This window comes from Oncorhynchus mykiss, chromosome 27, assembly GCF_057628025.1.
Source record: "Oncorhynchus mykiss isolate SJ-2025 chromosome 27, ASM5762802v1, whole genome shotgun sequence".
Taxonomy (NCBI): Eukaryota; Metazoa; Chordata; class Actinopteri; order Salmoniformes; family Salmonidae; genus Oncorhynchus; species Oncorhynchus mykiss.
Genome location: NC_143048.1, coordinates 5,175,095 through 5,189,377, shown reverse-complemented (window position 1 = coordinate 5,189,377; position 14,283 = coordinate 5,175,095). Strand labels below are relative to the sequence as shown.

The following is a 14,283-nucleotide window of genomic DNA, read 5'->3' as shown; positions in this document are numbered from 1 at the left end:
GCCAATTTTGAGTGGGATTTCTGCTGCAGCTCCCAGTTGATTGCTGCTGGAGTAAAACACGTGCTTTTATAAGCCAATTCATTGTGCAACCATTCTAAAGGCATGTTGTTAACAGTTTTGGTGCACAATTCAAATTCTATGTTTTATTTCTCAACTGTTCATTGAAGCACACCTCCCATTAAAGTGCAGGCAACAGGCTATCATATCAGCATGTCACCCACCACTTTACAATGTGAGCTGGAGGCAGTATATGCACTTTGAAATGATATGTAATTGTTTGAAAGCTGAACATTTTTTATTCCATGTTATGAGGCATGTCTTACCTTGCTTCAAAGTCGCCTATAGGCAAAATATGACCATGGACTTGAAGGTAATTATTTTATAAAGACTTCATAGGCGGTGCATGAGTTTCAAGGTTGGGGAAGATTACAATTTATTCTACTGTTTTGTGTGCCAGTTCTTATTTTATATGTGTATTTTCATGGAACTGTTCCATTTCAATAATAATGTATTTTTTAAAATAGCTTTCTGTGAGGAATTATAGTTTTAATATATTGTCATTTGCAATGGATGTTAAAAAAAAACTTTGCTCTGGATAACACTGTCTGCTAAGTGACTAAAATCTCATGAGTACAGGAGGAGACTAAGCACGCACCCGAGTGGCCCGTGTTGAGGGTCAACATGGCGGATGTGTTGTTGTCTACCCTCACCACTTGGGGGCGGTCTGTCAAGAATTCCAGGATCCAGTTGCAGTGGGAGGTGTTCAATTCCAGCATCCTGAGCTTAGTGATGAGCTTGTAGGACACTATCGTGTTGAATGCTGAGCTGTAGGGAGCCCTCCCTTCGGCAAATCTGACCACGACTCAATCTTGCTCCTACCGTCCTCAAACAGGATGTACCCGTGACTAGAACCATTCGACGCTGGTCTGACCAATCAGAATCCACGCTTCAAAATTGTTTTGATCACACGGACTGGGAAATCTTCCGGGCAGCCTCAGAGAATAACATTGATCTATACATACGCTGGCTCTGTGAGTGGGTTTATAAGGAAGTGCATTGGAGATGTTGTGACCATTAAAACCTACCATAACCAAAAACCTTTGGGTGGCGGCATTCGCGCGAAACAACTGAAAGTGCGAACCACCGTATTTAACCATGGAAAGAGGACTGGGAATATGGCCAAATATAAAACAGTGTAGTTATTCCATCCGTAAGGCAATCAACCACGCAAAATGTCGGTATAGGGACAAAGTGGAGTCGCAATTAGACACGAGAAGTATGTGGTAGGGTCTACAGGAAATCACAGACTACAAAAGAAAACCAGCCATATTCAATCGTCACGGACACCGACGTACTGCTTCCAGACAAACTAACCTTCTTTGCCCGCTTTGAGGAATTACAGTGCCACCGACGCGGCCCGCAAACAGTCAAGGAGAGGTCCTTCTCCGTGGCTGACGTGAGTAAGACATTTAAGCGTGTTAACCCTCGCAAGGCTGCTTGCCCAGACGGCATCCCTAGCTGCGTCCTCAGCATGCACAGACACGCTGGCTGGTGTGTTTACGGACATATTCAATCGCTCCCTATCCTAGTCTGCTGTCCCCACATGCTTCAAGATGGCCACCATTGTTCCTGTACCCAAGAAGGAAAAGATAACTGAACTAAATGACTACCGCCCTGTAGCACTCACTTCTGTCATCATGAAGTGCTTTGAGAGATTAGTCAAGGATCATATCACCTCCACCTTACCTGCCACCCTAAACCCACTTCAGTTTGCATACCACACCAACAGGTCCACATACGATGCAATCACCATCACACTGCCCTATCCCAAGAGGAATACCTATTTAAGAATGCTGTTCATTGACTACAGCTCAGCATTCAACACCATAGTGCCCTCCAAGCTCATTATCAAGCTGGAGGCCCTGCGTCTCAACCCTGCCCTGTGCAATTGAGTCCTGGACTTTCTGACGGGCCGCCCCCTGGTGGTGAAGGTAAGAAACAACATCTCCACTTCGCTGACCCTCAACACTGGGGCCCCACAAGGGTGCGTTGTGAGGGCACTCGGAGTGTGGTATCAGGAAAACGACCTCTCACTCAACAAAACAAAGGAGATTATCGTAGACTTCAGGAAACAGCAGAGGGAGCACCCCCAATCCACATCGAAGGGACAGCAGTGGAGAAGGTAGAACGTTCTAAGTTCCTCTGTGTACACATCACAGACAAACTGAAATGGTCCACCCACACAGACAGTGTGGCGAAGAAGGCGCAACAGCGCCTCTTCAATCTCAGGAGGCTGAAGAAATTTGGCTTGACACTTAAATCCCTGACAAACTTTTACAGATGTACAATCGAGAGCATCCTGTCGGGCTGTATCACCTCCTGGTACGGCAACTGCACTGGCCTCAACCACAAGGCTCTCCAGAGGGTGGTGCAGTCTGCACAACGCATTACCGGGAGCAAACTACCTGCCAGGACACCTACAGCACCCGATGTCACAGGAAGGCCAAAAAGAGAATCAAGAACAACAACCACCCGAGCCACTGTCTGTTCACCCCGCTACCATCCAGAAGGCGAGGTCAGTACAGGTGCATCAAAGCTGGGACCGAGAGACTGAAAAACAGCTATCTCAAAGCCATCAGACTGATTAACAGCTATCACTAACTCAGAGAGGCTGCTGCCTACATAAACTCACTAGTCACTTTAAACATTGCCACGTTAATAATGTTTACATATCTTACATTACTCATCTCATATGTATATACTGTATTTTATACCATCTATTGCATCTTGCCTATGCCACTCACCCATATATTTGTGTGCATATTCTTATTCTATCCCTTTAGATTTGTTTGTATTAGGTAGTTGTTGGGGATTATTAGATTACTTGTTAGACAGTACTGAACTGTTGGAACTAGAAGCACAAGCATTTCGCTACACTCGCATTGACATCTGCTAACCATGTGTATGTGACCAATAAAATTAGATTTTGATTTGTAGTCATTGAACAGCGTTCTTATGTAGGTGTTCCTCTTGTCCAGGTGGGAGAGGGCAGTGTGGAGTGCAATAGAGAGTGTCGTCTGTGGGACGGTATGCAAATTGGAGTGGGCTCCAGGGTGTCTGGGATGATGGTTTTGATGTAACTTGTGACCAACCTTTCAAAGTATTTAATGGCTACAGATGTGAGTGCTACCTTGACGTAGCACTTACCTTGACGTTCTTGGGCACAGGGACTATGGTGGTTTGCTTGAAATATGTAGGTGTTAGACTGGGTCAGGGAGAGGTTGAAAAGGTCAGTGAAGACACTTGCCAGCTGGTCAGCGCATGCTCTGAGTATGTGTCCTGGTAATTCTTCTGACCCTGCAAAATTGTGAATGTTAACCTGTTTAATGGTTTAGCTCACATCGGCTACGGAGAACAATGTCACACACTCGTCCGGGAACAGCTGGTGCTCTCATGCATGGTTCAGTGTTCTGGTCAAAAGTAGTGCCCTAGAAATTGAATAGATTGGCGTTTAGGGTTAATCTTGGACATTGGGTCTCACGGGGTCGACAATCACTCAGGGAGGGGTGAGCGCATCATTTGGCCGGAGCAATGAAGAGACTAAATCAATTTGAAAAGCTGTTGAACACTGCTTTGTGCCACAAGGTCCAACACTACCTGCCCCCATTACGTAAGCCAGAATATTAATATTTGTATTTGTCGCAACGCATCTTCTTCCCTTGGCTTTATATAGCTGTGATGATGGTGATTTAAAAACAACTACTAAAAATAGTTATTCATCTGATAAATGTTAGTTGTTACAACAGGGTCCTTTAACACCATCGGGCTCCACAGATAACGGTCTCTCCATTCTCATACTCGAGGGCAACGACACTGAAATGTATTCAAATAGAATCTTAAACATAAGGAACAGACACGCGAGGGAGTGAGACAGAGAATGAAAGGGGGGTGTGGGCAATTTGCAAAAGTAAAAGTGAGAAGCTTCATACTGGTAAAAGATTTGGCAACACGTTGTTGGAAGTTGAATTTTAATGGAAGGCAGACTTTTTTTTTTTTGTTATGATTAAGATCAAGTTGTAAGTTTGTCTCTCGCTCTCTCTTCCTTCCTTGGAACAATCAGAACAGTCATTCTATGAGCTCAAGTCAGTCTCCTGGGAGATGACCTCATGAAGGCCCAGCTAGCCCATCAATGGCCTCAACACACAAATATGTGCATTACATATTGCGCATTACATATCGCATTGGCAATATAAAAAAAAGGTCAGGTTGTTCTACAGTGCGTCCTAAATAACACCCTATTCTCTAAATAGTGTGTACTACTTTTGACCAGAGTAGTGCACACTATATTTTGACCGTATGCACACACACATTTGTTTGTTCTAATCTGGAGCTAGCTTTAAAGCTACCCCTGTGCTATAGGTAGTCAGTGAATCAGCTACCTTCTGATCCTCTGACCCGTCTGCTGTTTCTCCCTCTACCTCGCTCTCTTTCTCCCTGAGTAGTCACTGTTCTGTCTGCATCTCCCTCTGTTCCGAGCCATTCCCTTCCATCCTTCCCTCACCTCTTACCACCCGTTGCTCACTTACTCAGCCAGCCAAATGTGCCCAGGCAGAACCCTCCATACTATCTATGGTCAGAAGAACTCAAGGTGAAGGTGTGTAATAATGAAGTTAACCGTGTCATTCTCCCCTTTGTTAGATTTTGGCTTTGGGAACTTCTTCCAGCCCGGAGAGCCCCTGGCCACGTGGTGTGGCAGCCCACCCTACGCCGCTCCGGAGGTGTTCGAGGGACAACAGTACGAGGGCCCCCAGCTGGACATCTGGGTAAGACAATGCTCTTGTTTGCATCCTAAATGGCCTCCCTATTCCCTCAATAGTGCCCTATTGGCCTTGTTCCCAAGTAGTGCACTATATAAGGAATGGGCTGTCCATTTTGGGGACACGCCTGCTCTGCGATGAGTCACAAATACTGCTACTAGTACCTCGGTATTACACACCGAGTGTCCCCGAACTGACTGTACATTGTCTTTGAAACTGGACCTACTCTAATCATGGGCATTAGAAGCAATAGTGAGGCCAACCAATGTGCTTCCGATCAGATTAAACAAACACATAGTGGGGAGTAGAGCCCTATCCTTTGACCAGAGCCCTATCAAAAGCAGTGCACTGTATAGGGATTAAGTTGCCATTTGGGATGCAGCCAAGGTGCTCAACTGAGAGGTGAGATTTTTTTTTAAGATACTGGACATGATTGCGTTAGGGGATCTGATTGTGAATCAACAACCCTAGTCTGCTGATCAATTGTTTGCTTTCCCTCTAAACCTTGCAGTGATAAGTTTATGATAATTACATCTTGCCATAAACCAAATAGCCCTACCTACCCTCTTTTTCAAAGGTGCCCTGAAAACATCATGTGCGAGCATAAGATTTCCCAACCTCTTTTTATAGCCCTCCCTGTTTTACGGCATATTGAACTCGCCCTCGCATACATCTAGGTGCCTTTGTACATGATTGATCTAGTTATGTGAGTGTAAAGATTTTTTCCACTGCAGTCCCTGACCTAGTGTGTGTCTGTCTGTCTGCGTGCATGCCTGCGTGGTTGGCTGTCTCAATGTAGAGTATGGGGGTGGTGCTGTACGTGCTGGTGTGTGGCGCCCTGCCCTTCGATGGCCCCACCCTGCCCGTGCTCCGACAGCGCGTCTTGGAGGGTCGCTTCCGCATCCCCTACTTCATGACAGAAGGTGAGACTCAATAACATAGTGCTTACACCCCAAAAAAGCCTGAAGTAACACCAATGCTCCTATGGAAAAACACCATCCGAAGCCAAACAGCAGTCTGTGTTGAGGTTGGAAAGGTTTTTGTTCGCTGGTGAATACCAGTAGAGGACATTAAAGGGGCAATACGGGATATGAAAAACAACAAAATGGTCACTCCACCGCTTGTTTTGGTAAACTGCTGAGGGATGGGGCTGTAGAATTTTAATCTCCTCGAATCAATGGCGACATAGTTAATTTAATAGTCCCCAAAAATGTATGTACCAATCCCGGATACCCCTTTAACTGGCTGCTTGGGGCTCTTCAGAATCCACTCTGTTGTGTCTCACCACTGCACAGGGGTCTAGCATGTAAGGAATACATTGAACACTTTTGACATGAGGCTCAACTGCATTGCATAAATACCTGTTCGAAACACCTGTCCAAAATGGAACCCATCTACTACTAGGGCAGGGAATTGCCAGCGACATCATGATACGATATATATATATTTTTTGTATTATATATTTTTTTTAGGCGGTAGATCAGCTTTACTTTTGCAGATAGATTGTAGCTTCCATCAATGTAATTGGCTGCATCATTTCCAATCCCCCATATATTATTTTTGTAAATATATACAGTTGAAGTCGGAAGTTTACATACACTTAGGTTGGAGTCATTAAAGCTTGTTTTTCAACCACTCCACAAATGTCTTGTTAACCTCTCATGCTAGGGGGCAGTATTTTCACGTCCGGATGAAAAGCGTACACAAAATAAACTGCCTGCTACTCAGGCCCAGAAGCTAGATTATGCATATATTGGTCGATTTGGATAGAAAACACTCGGAAGTTTCTAAAACTGTTGTTTTAGATGATGTTTGTGCGTATAACAGAACTTATTTGGCAGGCGAAACCCCGAGGACAAACCATCCAGGAAAAAAAAGTTTTGAGGTCACTCTCTTTTCAATGGTTTTCATTGGGAATCTAGAATTCTAAGGCAGTTGCTTGCAGTTCCTTTCGCTTCCACTTGATGTCAGCAGTCTTTAGAAATTGGTTGATGTTTTTCTTTTGAGTAATGAAGAAGTAAGGCTGTCCAGAACGCGGGTCGAGTGAAGTGTACTGTTTGATAGAGGCACGCTACACTTTGTTTTCCTCCGGTATTGAACACAGTTATCCCGTCTTAAATTTTATTGATTATTTACGTTAAATACCTAAAGTTGTATTAGGAAAGTTGTTTGAAATGTTTGTACAAAGATTACAGGTAATTTATGAGATATTTTGTAGTCATGTGGCGTGAGTTGGAACCGGTGTTTTTCTGGATCAAACGCGCCAAATAAATGGGCATTTTGGATATATAACGACGCAATTAATGGAAAAAAAGGACCGTTTGTGATGTTTATGGGACATATTGGAGTGCCAACAGAAGAAGCTCGTCAAAGGTAAGGCATGAATTATATCTTTATTTCTGAGTTTCGTGTCGTTCCTGGCGGGTTGAATTATGATTGTCTGTCTTTGTTTGATAGGGTGCTATCCTCAGATAATAGCATGGTTTGTTTTCGCCATAAAGCCTTTTTGAAATCTGATACAGCGGCTGGATTAACAAGAAGTGTATCTTTTAACAAACTATAGTTTTGACACGTTGGTTAGGACATCTACTTTGTGCATGACACAAATCATTTTCCCAACAATTGTTTACAGACAGATTATTTCACTTATAATTCACTGTATCACAATTCCGTGGGGTCAGTAGTTTACGTACACAAAGTTGACTGTGCCTTTAACTTCTTGAGTGTAGGGGGCAGGATTTTCCTTTTTGGCTAAAAACGTACCCATTTGAAACTGCCTATTTCTCAGGCCCAGAAACTAGAATATGCATATACTTGTCACATTAGGATAGAAAACACTCTAAAGTTTCCAAAACTGTCAAAATATTGTCTTTGAGTATAACAGAACTGATATTGCAGGTGAAAACCTGAGGAAAATTAAACCAGAAAGTGCTGTTTTTCCTGAAAGCTCTCTGTTCCATTGGATGCCTTGCCTCCATTTTAAAGGGATATCAACCAGATTCCTTTTCCTATGGCTTCCTCAAGGTGTCAATAGTCTTTAGACATAGATAGTTTCAGGCTTTTATTTTGAAAAATGAGCGAGAAAGATAACATCGCGTCAGTGGATAGCTGGGTGTTCGCAGAGTTTTGCTTGCGCAACAGAGTGGGGCAGCCATTGTCTCTCTCTCTCTCGTATTGAAAAAGCGACAGTCCCGGTTGATATATTATGGATTATATATTTTAAAAACAACCTAAGGATTGATTATAAAAAACGTTTGACATGTTTCTGTGGACATTACGGATACTGTTTGGAATTTTCGCCTGCGATGTCGTGACCGCTCGAGCCTGTGGATTTCTGAACATAACGCGCCAAACAAATAGAGGTATTTTGGATATAAAAATAATCTTTATGGAACAAAATGAACATTTATTGTGTAACTGGGAGTCTCGTGAGTGCAAACATCCGAAGATCATCAAAGGTAAGCAATTTAATGTATTGCTTTTCTGACTTTCGTGACCAATCTACTTGGCTGCTAGTGTTTGTAATATTTTGTCTACTGAGAGAGATGTTCTTACATAAACGCTTGTTATGCTTTCGCCGAGAACTGTATTGAAATGAGACACGCCAGGTGGATTAACAACAAGCTACGCTGTGTTTTTGCTATATTGCACTTGTGATTTAATGAAAATTATATATTTGTAGTAAACCGTAGTCTGGATTTTTTATGGCGGTTTTGGAGCAGTGGCTTCTTCCTTGCTGAGCGGCCATTCAGGTTATGTCGATATAGGACTTGTTTTACTGTGGATATAGATACTTTTGTACCTGCTTTCTCCAGCATCTTCACCGGGGCCTTTGCTGTTGTTCCGGGACTGATTTGCACTTTTCGCACCAAAAAAACGTTAATCTCTAGGAGACAGAACGGTATGATGGCTGTGTGGTCCAAAGGTGTTTATACTTGCGTACTATTGTTTGTAGGTAAACTGGGATATGACTACAGTTAATCAGGGTGATTTCCCCCCTTTTTTTGTGTATGTAATAAAGTTCACCAATCATAATTTGATTTTAATCCAGAGAGGTTAGAAAAAGTATCTAGATCCTCTATTATGCTGTGGAGGGATCCAAATTATGGATTTAAAAGAACATGAATCATTCACGTACAATGACACCTTTGTTTTTAAGCCCGGAGTTCTAACCCCTTAATATTATTGTTGTGGGGGTCAACAGGCTTTGTTCAGGGAACTATTTAGTCCTTGTTGAGAATGTAGGAGTGTTACTTTAGCCCCCTCGCCTGCCTGCCTGCAGATCCCCGGCCCGCTCCGGTCCTGTTCCCTCCTTTTGCTTCAGACGAGAAGAACAGAGTGCCGTTTCCTCCTCCATTTCCTCCCTACGTGTTCTCACTCTCTGCTACACGCACGCACGCACACACAGTACGGTACAGAGGCTCTCTATAACAAATCGGGCAGCACTGTACTGTTAGTACACTGCTTTGTTTTACCTCCAGTACTGTACATTCTTTGAAGTCAGTATTGAAGTTGCCCTGGGCTATTGGGTGTAACATAAATCAGAGATAAAGAAAGCAGGGGTGGGGGGGGGGGGAGAAAGGAAGTGCTAACTGTCCCAGCCCTGAATATTTCCATGGTAGTGTCATAATGTACAAAAGAGAAAAGAAGAGGGTCAATGTGGATTACATAGTTTCTCTTTCTCTCGCTCATCCCTCTCTCTCATACCTCTCTCTTGCTGGCTTTCTCTCCCAGAGAAGTGCTGATTTGGCAGCAGAGCAGTCATCATGAATAAGACCGTAGATCGAAGGATGAGGATGAGTAGGTTGCTCGGGCTGAAGAGGTGAGAAGAGGAGAGACGCAGACTGGCGCGCACGCGCACAGAAACACACAGATGCAAACACACGCACAGCCTCAGCCCAGTGGGCGGTAATCCTATTAAGACCCTGCGGTTAGTGACGTCAAGCTCATTTAGCCGCTAACTGAAGGTTAAGAGTCCTCTCCATCCTCCTCTATGAGAGACGAGGGAGAAGGAGAGATGGAGAGGGATGGAGTTAAGAAATCAGAGAGTACGAATGAGAGGGGGATAGAAAGAGGACAACGGGGGGGCTAGAGAAAGAAGAAGGGACGAGCCCACTGTGCATTCCTGCCTGAGATCATTTGTTTTTCTTAGCGTGAGTAGTGGAGGCGCTCCTTCACTCCTTCCCTGTGGCCTGCCCTGCTTCAATAGAACCGCTTTGTTTCCCCCAACGTAGCGTTTCAGCTGGAGCTCTCTCTTCACTCAAATGGGGGTTTTCTTCCCTCTGTACTCTCGGTACATGGTACACTCAGTATCACTGTCCCGGGCTGCGTGTTGTTGTGTATGGTCTGATGTGTCAGGGGAAAATGTGTAAAGTCAGACGTGACAAGAGAACACTCTCCTCTCTGTCATCAGACAATGTCTCAAGTGAGGGCTCTCTGTAATGGTTCTGAGTACCAGGGATTGTACATACATTTTCTTCCCCTTTCTCTCTGTCTCCGTCTTTTATTATATTTTCTCTCCCCTTCTCCCTCTCGTCCTCCCTCTCCCAGACTGCGAGCACCTGATCCGGAGGATGCTGGTGCTGGACCCGTCCAAGCGTCTGTCGGTAGCCCAGATCAAGGAGCACAAGTGGATGGCACTGGACGTGCCGGTGCAGAGGCCCATGCTGTACCAGCAGGAGAGCGACCTGGGCGTGGGCGAGTACAGCGAGCAGGTTCTGCGGCTCATGCACAGCCTGGGCATCGACCAACACAAGACAATCGAGGTGAAAGATGACCGAGAGAGATGACGCCTCTGGTCAAAAGCAGTGCACTGTAAAGGGAATAGGGGTGCCATTTTAGAACGCAGGCAATATCTACGCTAGCAGAGCCGGCTTTAGCCTTTTGGTGGCCCTAAGCAAGATTTGGTTGCCCTAAGCAAGATTTGGTTGCACGGCACCCACCTCGCGGCAAAACAACACTGTTTTGAGACCCAGGCTAAGTTCCTTTTTTAGTCGCTTATGTCTGGAACCGGCCCCTACACTAGCAAACTAAAGAGAATGAAGCAATGTGTTATTTTATTTATTTTAGATTTGATTTAACCTGGTAAGCTAGTTGAGAACAAGTTCTCGTTTACAAGTGCGACCTGGCCAAGATAATGCAAAGCAGTGCGACACTAACAACAACACAGTTACACATGGAAGAAACAAGTGTACAGTCAATAACACAATAGAGAAAAGGAAAGTCTATATACAGTATGTGCAAATGGCGTGAGGAGGTAAGGCAATAAATAGGCCATAGTAGTGAAGTAATTACAATTTAGCAAATTAACACTGGAGTGATAGATGAGCAGATGATGATGTGCAAGTAGAAATACTGGTGTTGTGCATGGATTCAAAGTAGTGTGCCAGAGTGGATATTGGCTGTATCTCTTAATCACACCCTATTATGAGTATTGATGTTGGCACAGCTGTGGTCATCTAGCTCAGCTGGTAAAACATGGCTCTTGCAATGCCAGGATAGTGGGATTCGAACTAGCGACCTTTCGCTTACTGGCCCAACGGCTAGGCTACCTGCTGCCCTACGTGTAGTGGCTGTTTCAAGAAAACCAGACCATATATTACATTCAGGGTGAGGAACAATCTAACATCAAGTTATAAAATACTGAACTATCCCTTTAAAGAGGCACTATGCAAAAATTCTAATAGTTCGCCTTGTTTCAGTTTGTGACAAAAACAAGCAAGCAAGTGTCGTGTAGAGACTCCAATGTACCATCTAAACCAGTGGTACCACCAACTGAATTTGGCTCTGTCCAGTGTACCCCTGAAGTACTCCCCGCTTGTGCATTTTACCAGCAGGCCTATGATCTCCTGAGTCTTCTCAAGTACCCCCTGTGGATAGGCCAAGTACTTCTGGTTGGGAACCACTGATCTAAACCGCTGTGAAATATATTTTTTACCAAAAAAAGTAAAAGATGTAAAACTAAACTTAAGTACGGGATGCATAGAACAAATCTACCGCTTCAATGAGTGACAGATCTATAACTCAGATTTCTAGGTAAATTTGGTCGGTCGGGTCTCCCAAAACAGTTACATATTGCAGCTTTAACATGGTTTGTCCCTCCCTGTGTCCAGTCGCTCCAGAACAAGAGTTACAACCACTTTGCTGCTATCTACTACCTACTGGTGGAGCGTCTCAAGTCCCACCGCTGCAGCTTTCCTGTGGAGCAGCGGCTTGACGTACACCAGCGCCGGCCCAGCACCATCGCCGAGCAGACTGTCGTCAAGGTAACCCCCGCTATCTTCGTCGCCGGTTTTCAGCGCCACAAAGCAGATCTGTCTGTGTGGTGCATTAGTATGGTTGTCTGTGGTCCTAATGATCAAAGACATTTCCATTCACACACCTGGCTTTTCAAAGAAGATGTATTCATTCATTCATTAATGAAGTGTCTTTTCTCTTCCTTTCGCTGCCATCTTTTTTTCCCCCCTCTATCCATTCAACTTCCTTTTTTTCTCTTTCTGTTACCTTTCACCCTCTTCCTCTCTGTCTTTGATTCGCTCTCTATCCATTCCTTTCACCCTCTGTCTTTGATTCACTCTCTATCCATTCCTTTCACCCTCTTCCTCTCTGTCTTTGATTAACTCTATATCCATTCCTTTCACCCTCTTCCTCTCTGTCTTTGATTCACTCTATATCCATTCCTTTCACCCTCTTTCTTTGATTCGCTCTCCATCCATTCCTTTCACCCTCTGTCTTTGATTCGCTCTCTATCCATTCCTTTCACCCTCTTTCTTTGATTCGCTCTCTATCCAATCTTTTCACCCTCTTCCTCTTTATTTGATTCTCTCCAATTTTTATCCTCATCTCTTTCTCCTGATCTTCCTCCCTCATTCTCTCTCGCTCTCTCTGTACCCCTCCATCTATGTCCCCTACAGCCGAGCGAGCCAAGCGGTGGCTCCCCCCAGGTGGGTCTCTTGTCCCAGGGGGTGCGGGGTCTCCTACGCTCCCCTGCCCTGCCCCAAGCCTCGGCCGATGCCTTTAACTTCCCGCAGTCGCCTCTTCTGCCTGAGCACAGCTTCATGGTCGAGGACGTGGCCACTCCTAAAGTAAGTCACGACGCCAAACAACATGTAATCTAAGGTTACGAGCTATTCTGAACCACCCTGGCCTGTGGGCACCCTGGCCTGTGGGCACCCTGGCCTGTGGGCACCCTGGCCTGTGGACACCCTGGCCTGTGGACACCCTGGCCTGTGGACACCCTGGCCTGTGGACACCCTGGCCTGTGGACACCCACTATGTGGAGTGTTATCCAGTTTTCCAGCTGGATAACACTGTTGAGTTAGTGAAATTAAGCAAAACAAATGACACAAATTGATGTTCATATTGAACAAACTCAGGGAGAACCTCCCCTGTTTGAAAACGTTTCAAAAGGTTTTCTCCTACTGAGCACGACCCCGTGGTGCACTTATTGCAACTGGACAGTGGTGACGCTACAGAGGACCGATCTCCCCAGGCCACCCCGACTGGCCACTGCAGTTGAGTTATCCAAGAGGGGACTCTTGTCTGTATTTAATTTAGTTTAGCCCACTCATGCTGCCTTCTCCTTTCTCCCTCCTTTCCTCCCCAGGGGGCTCTTTGTTCAAGGCTGTCCCCAACGCCCCACAGCCAGGCAGCGAGAGAACAGAGCGTTGCCAGTTTGGCACTCAATAGAACAACAACACAAAATCAGCTGAGGACTGACACAGTCCAGCCCTAGTCCCCTCTTACCCCCTTTTATACCTTGTGTGGGAACTTCTAGTTAGTTCCACCCGAGTTTGCACCCTAAATGGCACCCGACTCCCTATTTAGTAGTGCACTACTTTTGACCTGGGCCCTGGTCAGAAGTGGTGCACTATAAAGGGAATATGGTACCATATGGGATGCTGCTTGAGTGATGGATGGTGGTAACTGCGTCACAGTTATGTTATGAAAGAGCTCTGACTCACATTTCACTGAGGTCGGGGCTCCACAGGGAGAGTACATAAGCTGGGACCGTGACGGTGTGTCTGTGTGTTAACCTCGTTCAAATCCCCTGTCCTATTCTGACCCCTCCTGACCTGGACCTGCTGCTAATGCTACTTGGCTGGCCCCCATTCTCTCTTCTGCATCCCAAATGGCACTCTATTCCCTATATAGTGCACTACATTTGATCAGGTCCCATAGATTTCCTATGGGTCATGGTCAAAAGTAGTGCACTATATAGGGAACAGGGTGCTATTTGAGATGCACTCTGTCTGTGCACCCTGCCCTAGCCACAGCCTGGTTATCAGAGGGGGAATGGAGGGATGGGTCTTGCCCTGTGGATAGGTCCCCAGAGCCATTAAGGCTTAGGCACTGGCTGGCTGGGTCTAACAGTAACCGCACGGCCAGCTGCCCCTCGCTAGTTTACGTAAGCCACTACACTCAGTCCCCTCTGTCTGTCTCTGTCTGTCTGTCACTGGCTGGGGCC

At 45.3% G+C, this 14,283-nt stretch overlaps 1 protein-coding gene across 6 annotated transcripts in view; it reads left to right on the top strand.

The window, feature by feature from the left end:
- sik2b (salt-inducible kinase 2b) overlaps nt 1-14,283 on the top strand; it is a 65,665-nt gene that overhangs the window by 40,910 nt on the left and 10,472 nt on the right. For 3 of the 6 annotated variants that reach the window (XM_090224237.1, XM_036964956.2, XM_090224236.1), the window contains exons 5-9: nt 4,699-4,823; nt 5,617-5,740; nt 10,368-10,582; nt 11,930-12,082; nt 12,731-12,901. In XM_090224237.1, coding sequence (XP_090080363.1) covers nt 4,699-4,823; nt 5,617-5,740; nt 10,368-10,582; nt 11,930-12,082; nt 12,731-12,901 — 788 coding nt within the window. The other 3 variants (XM_090224240.1, XM_090224239.1, XM_090224241.1) reach the window with 3 other exon arrangements.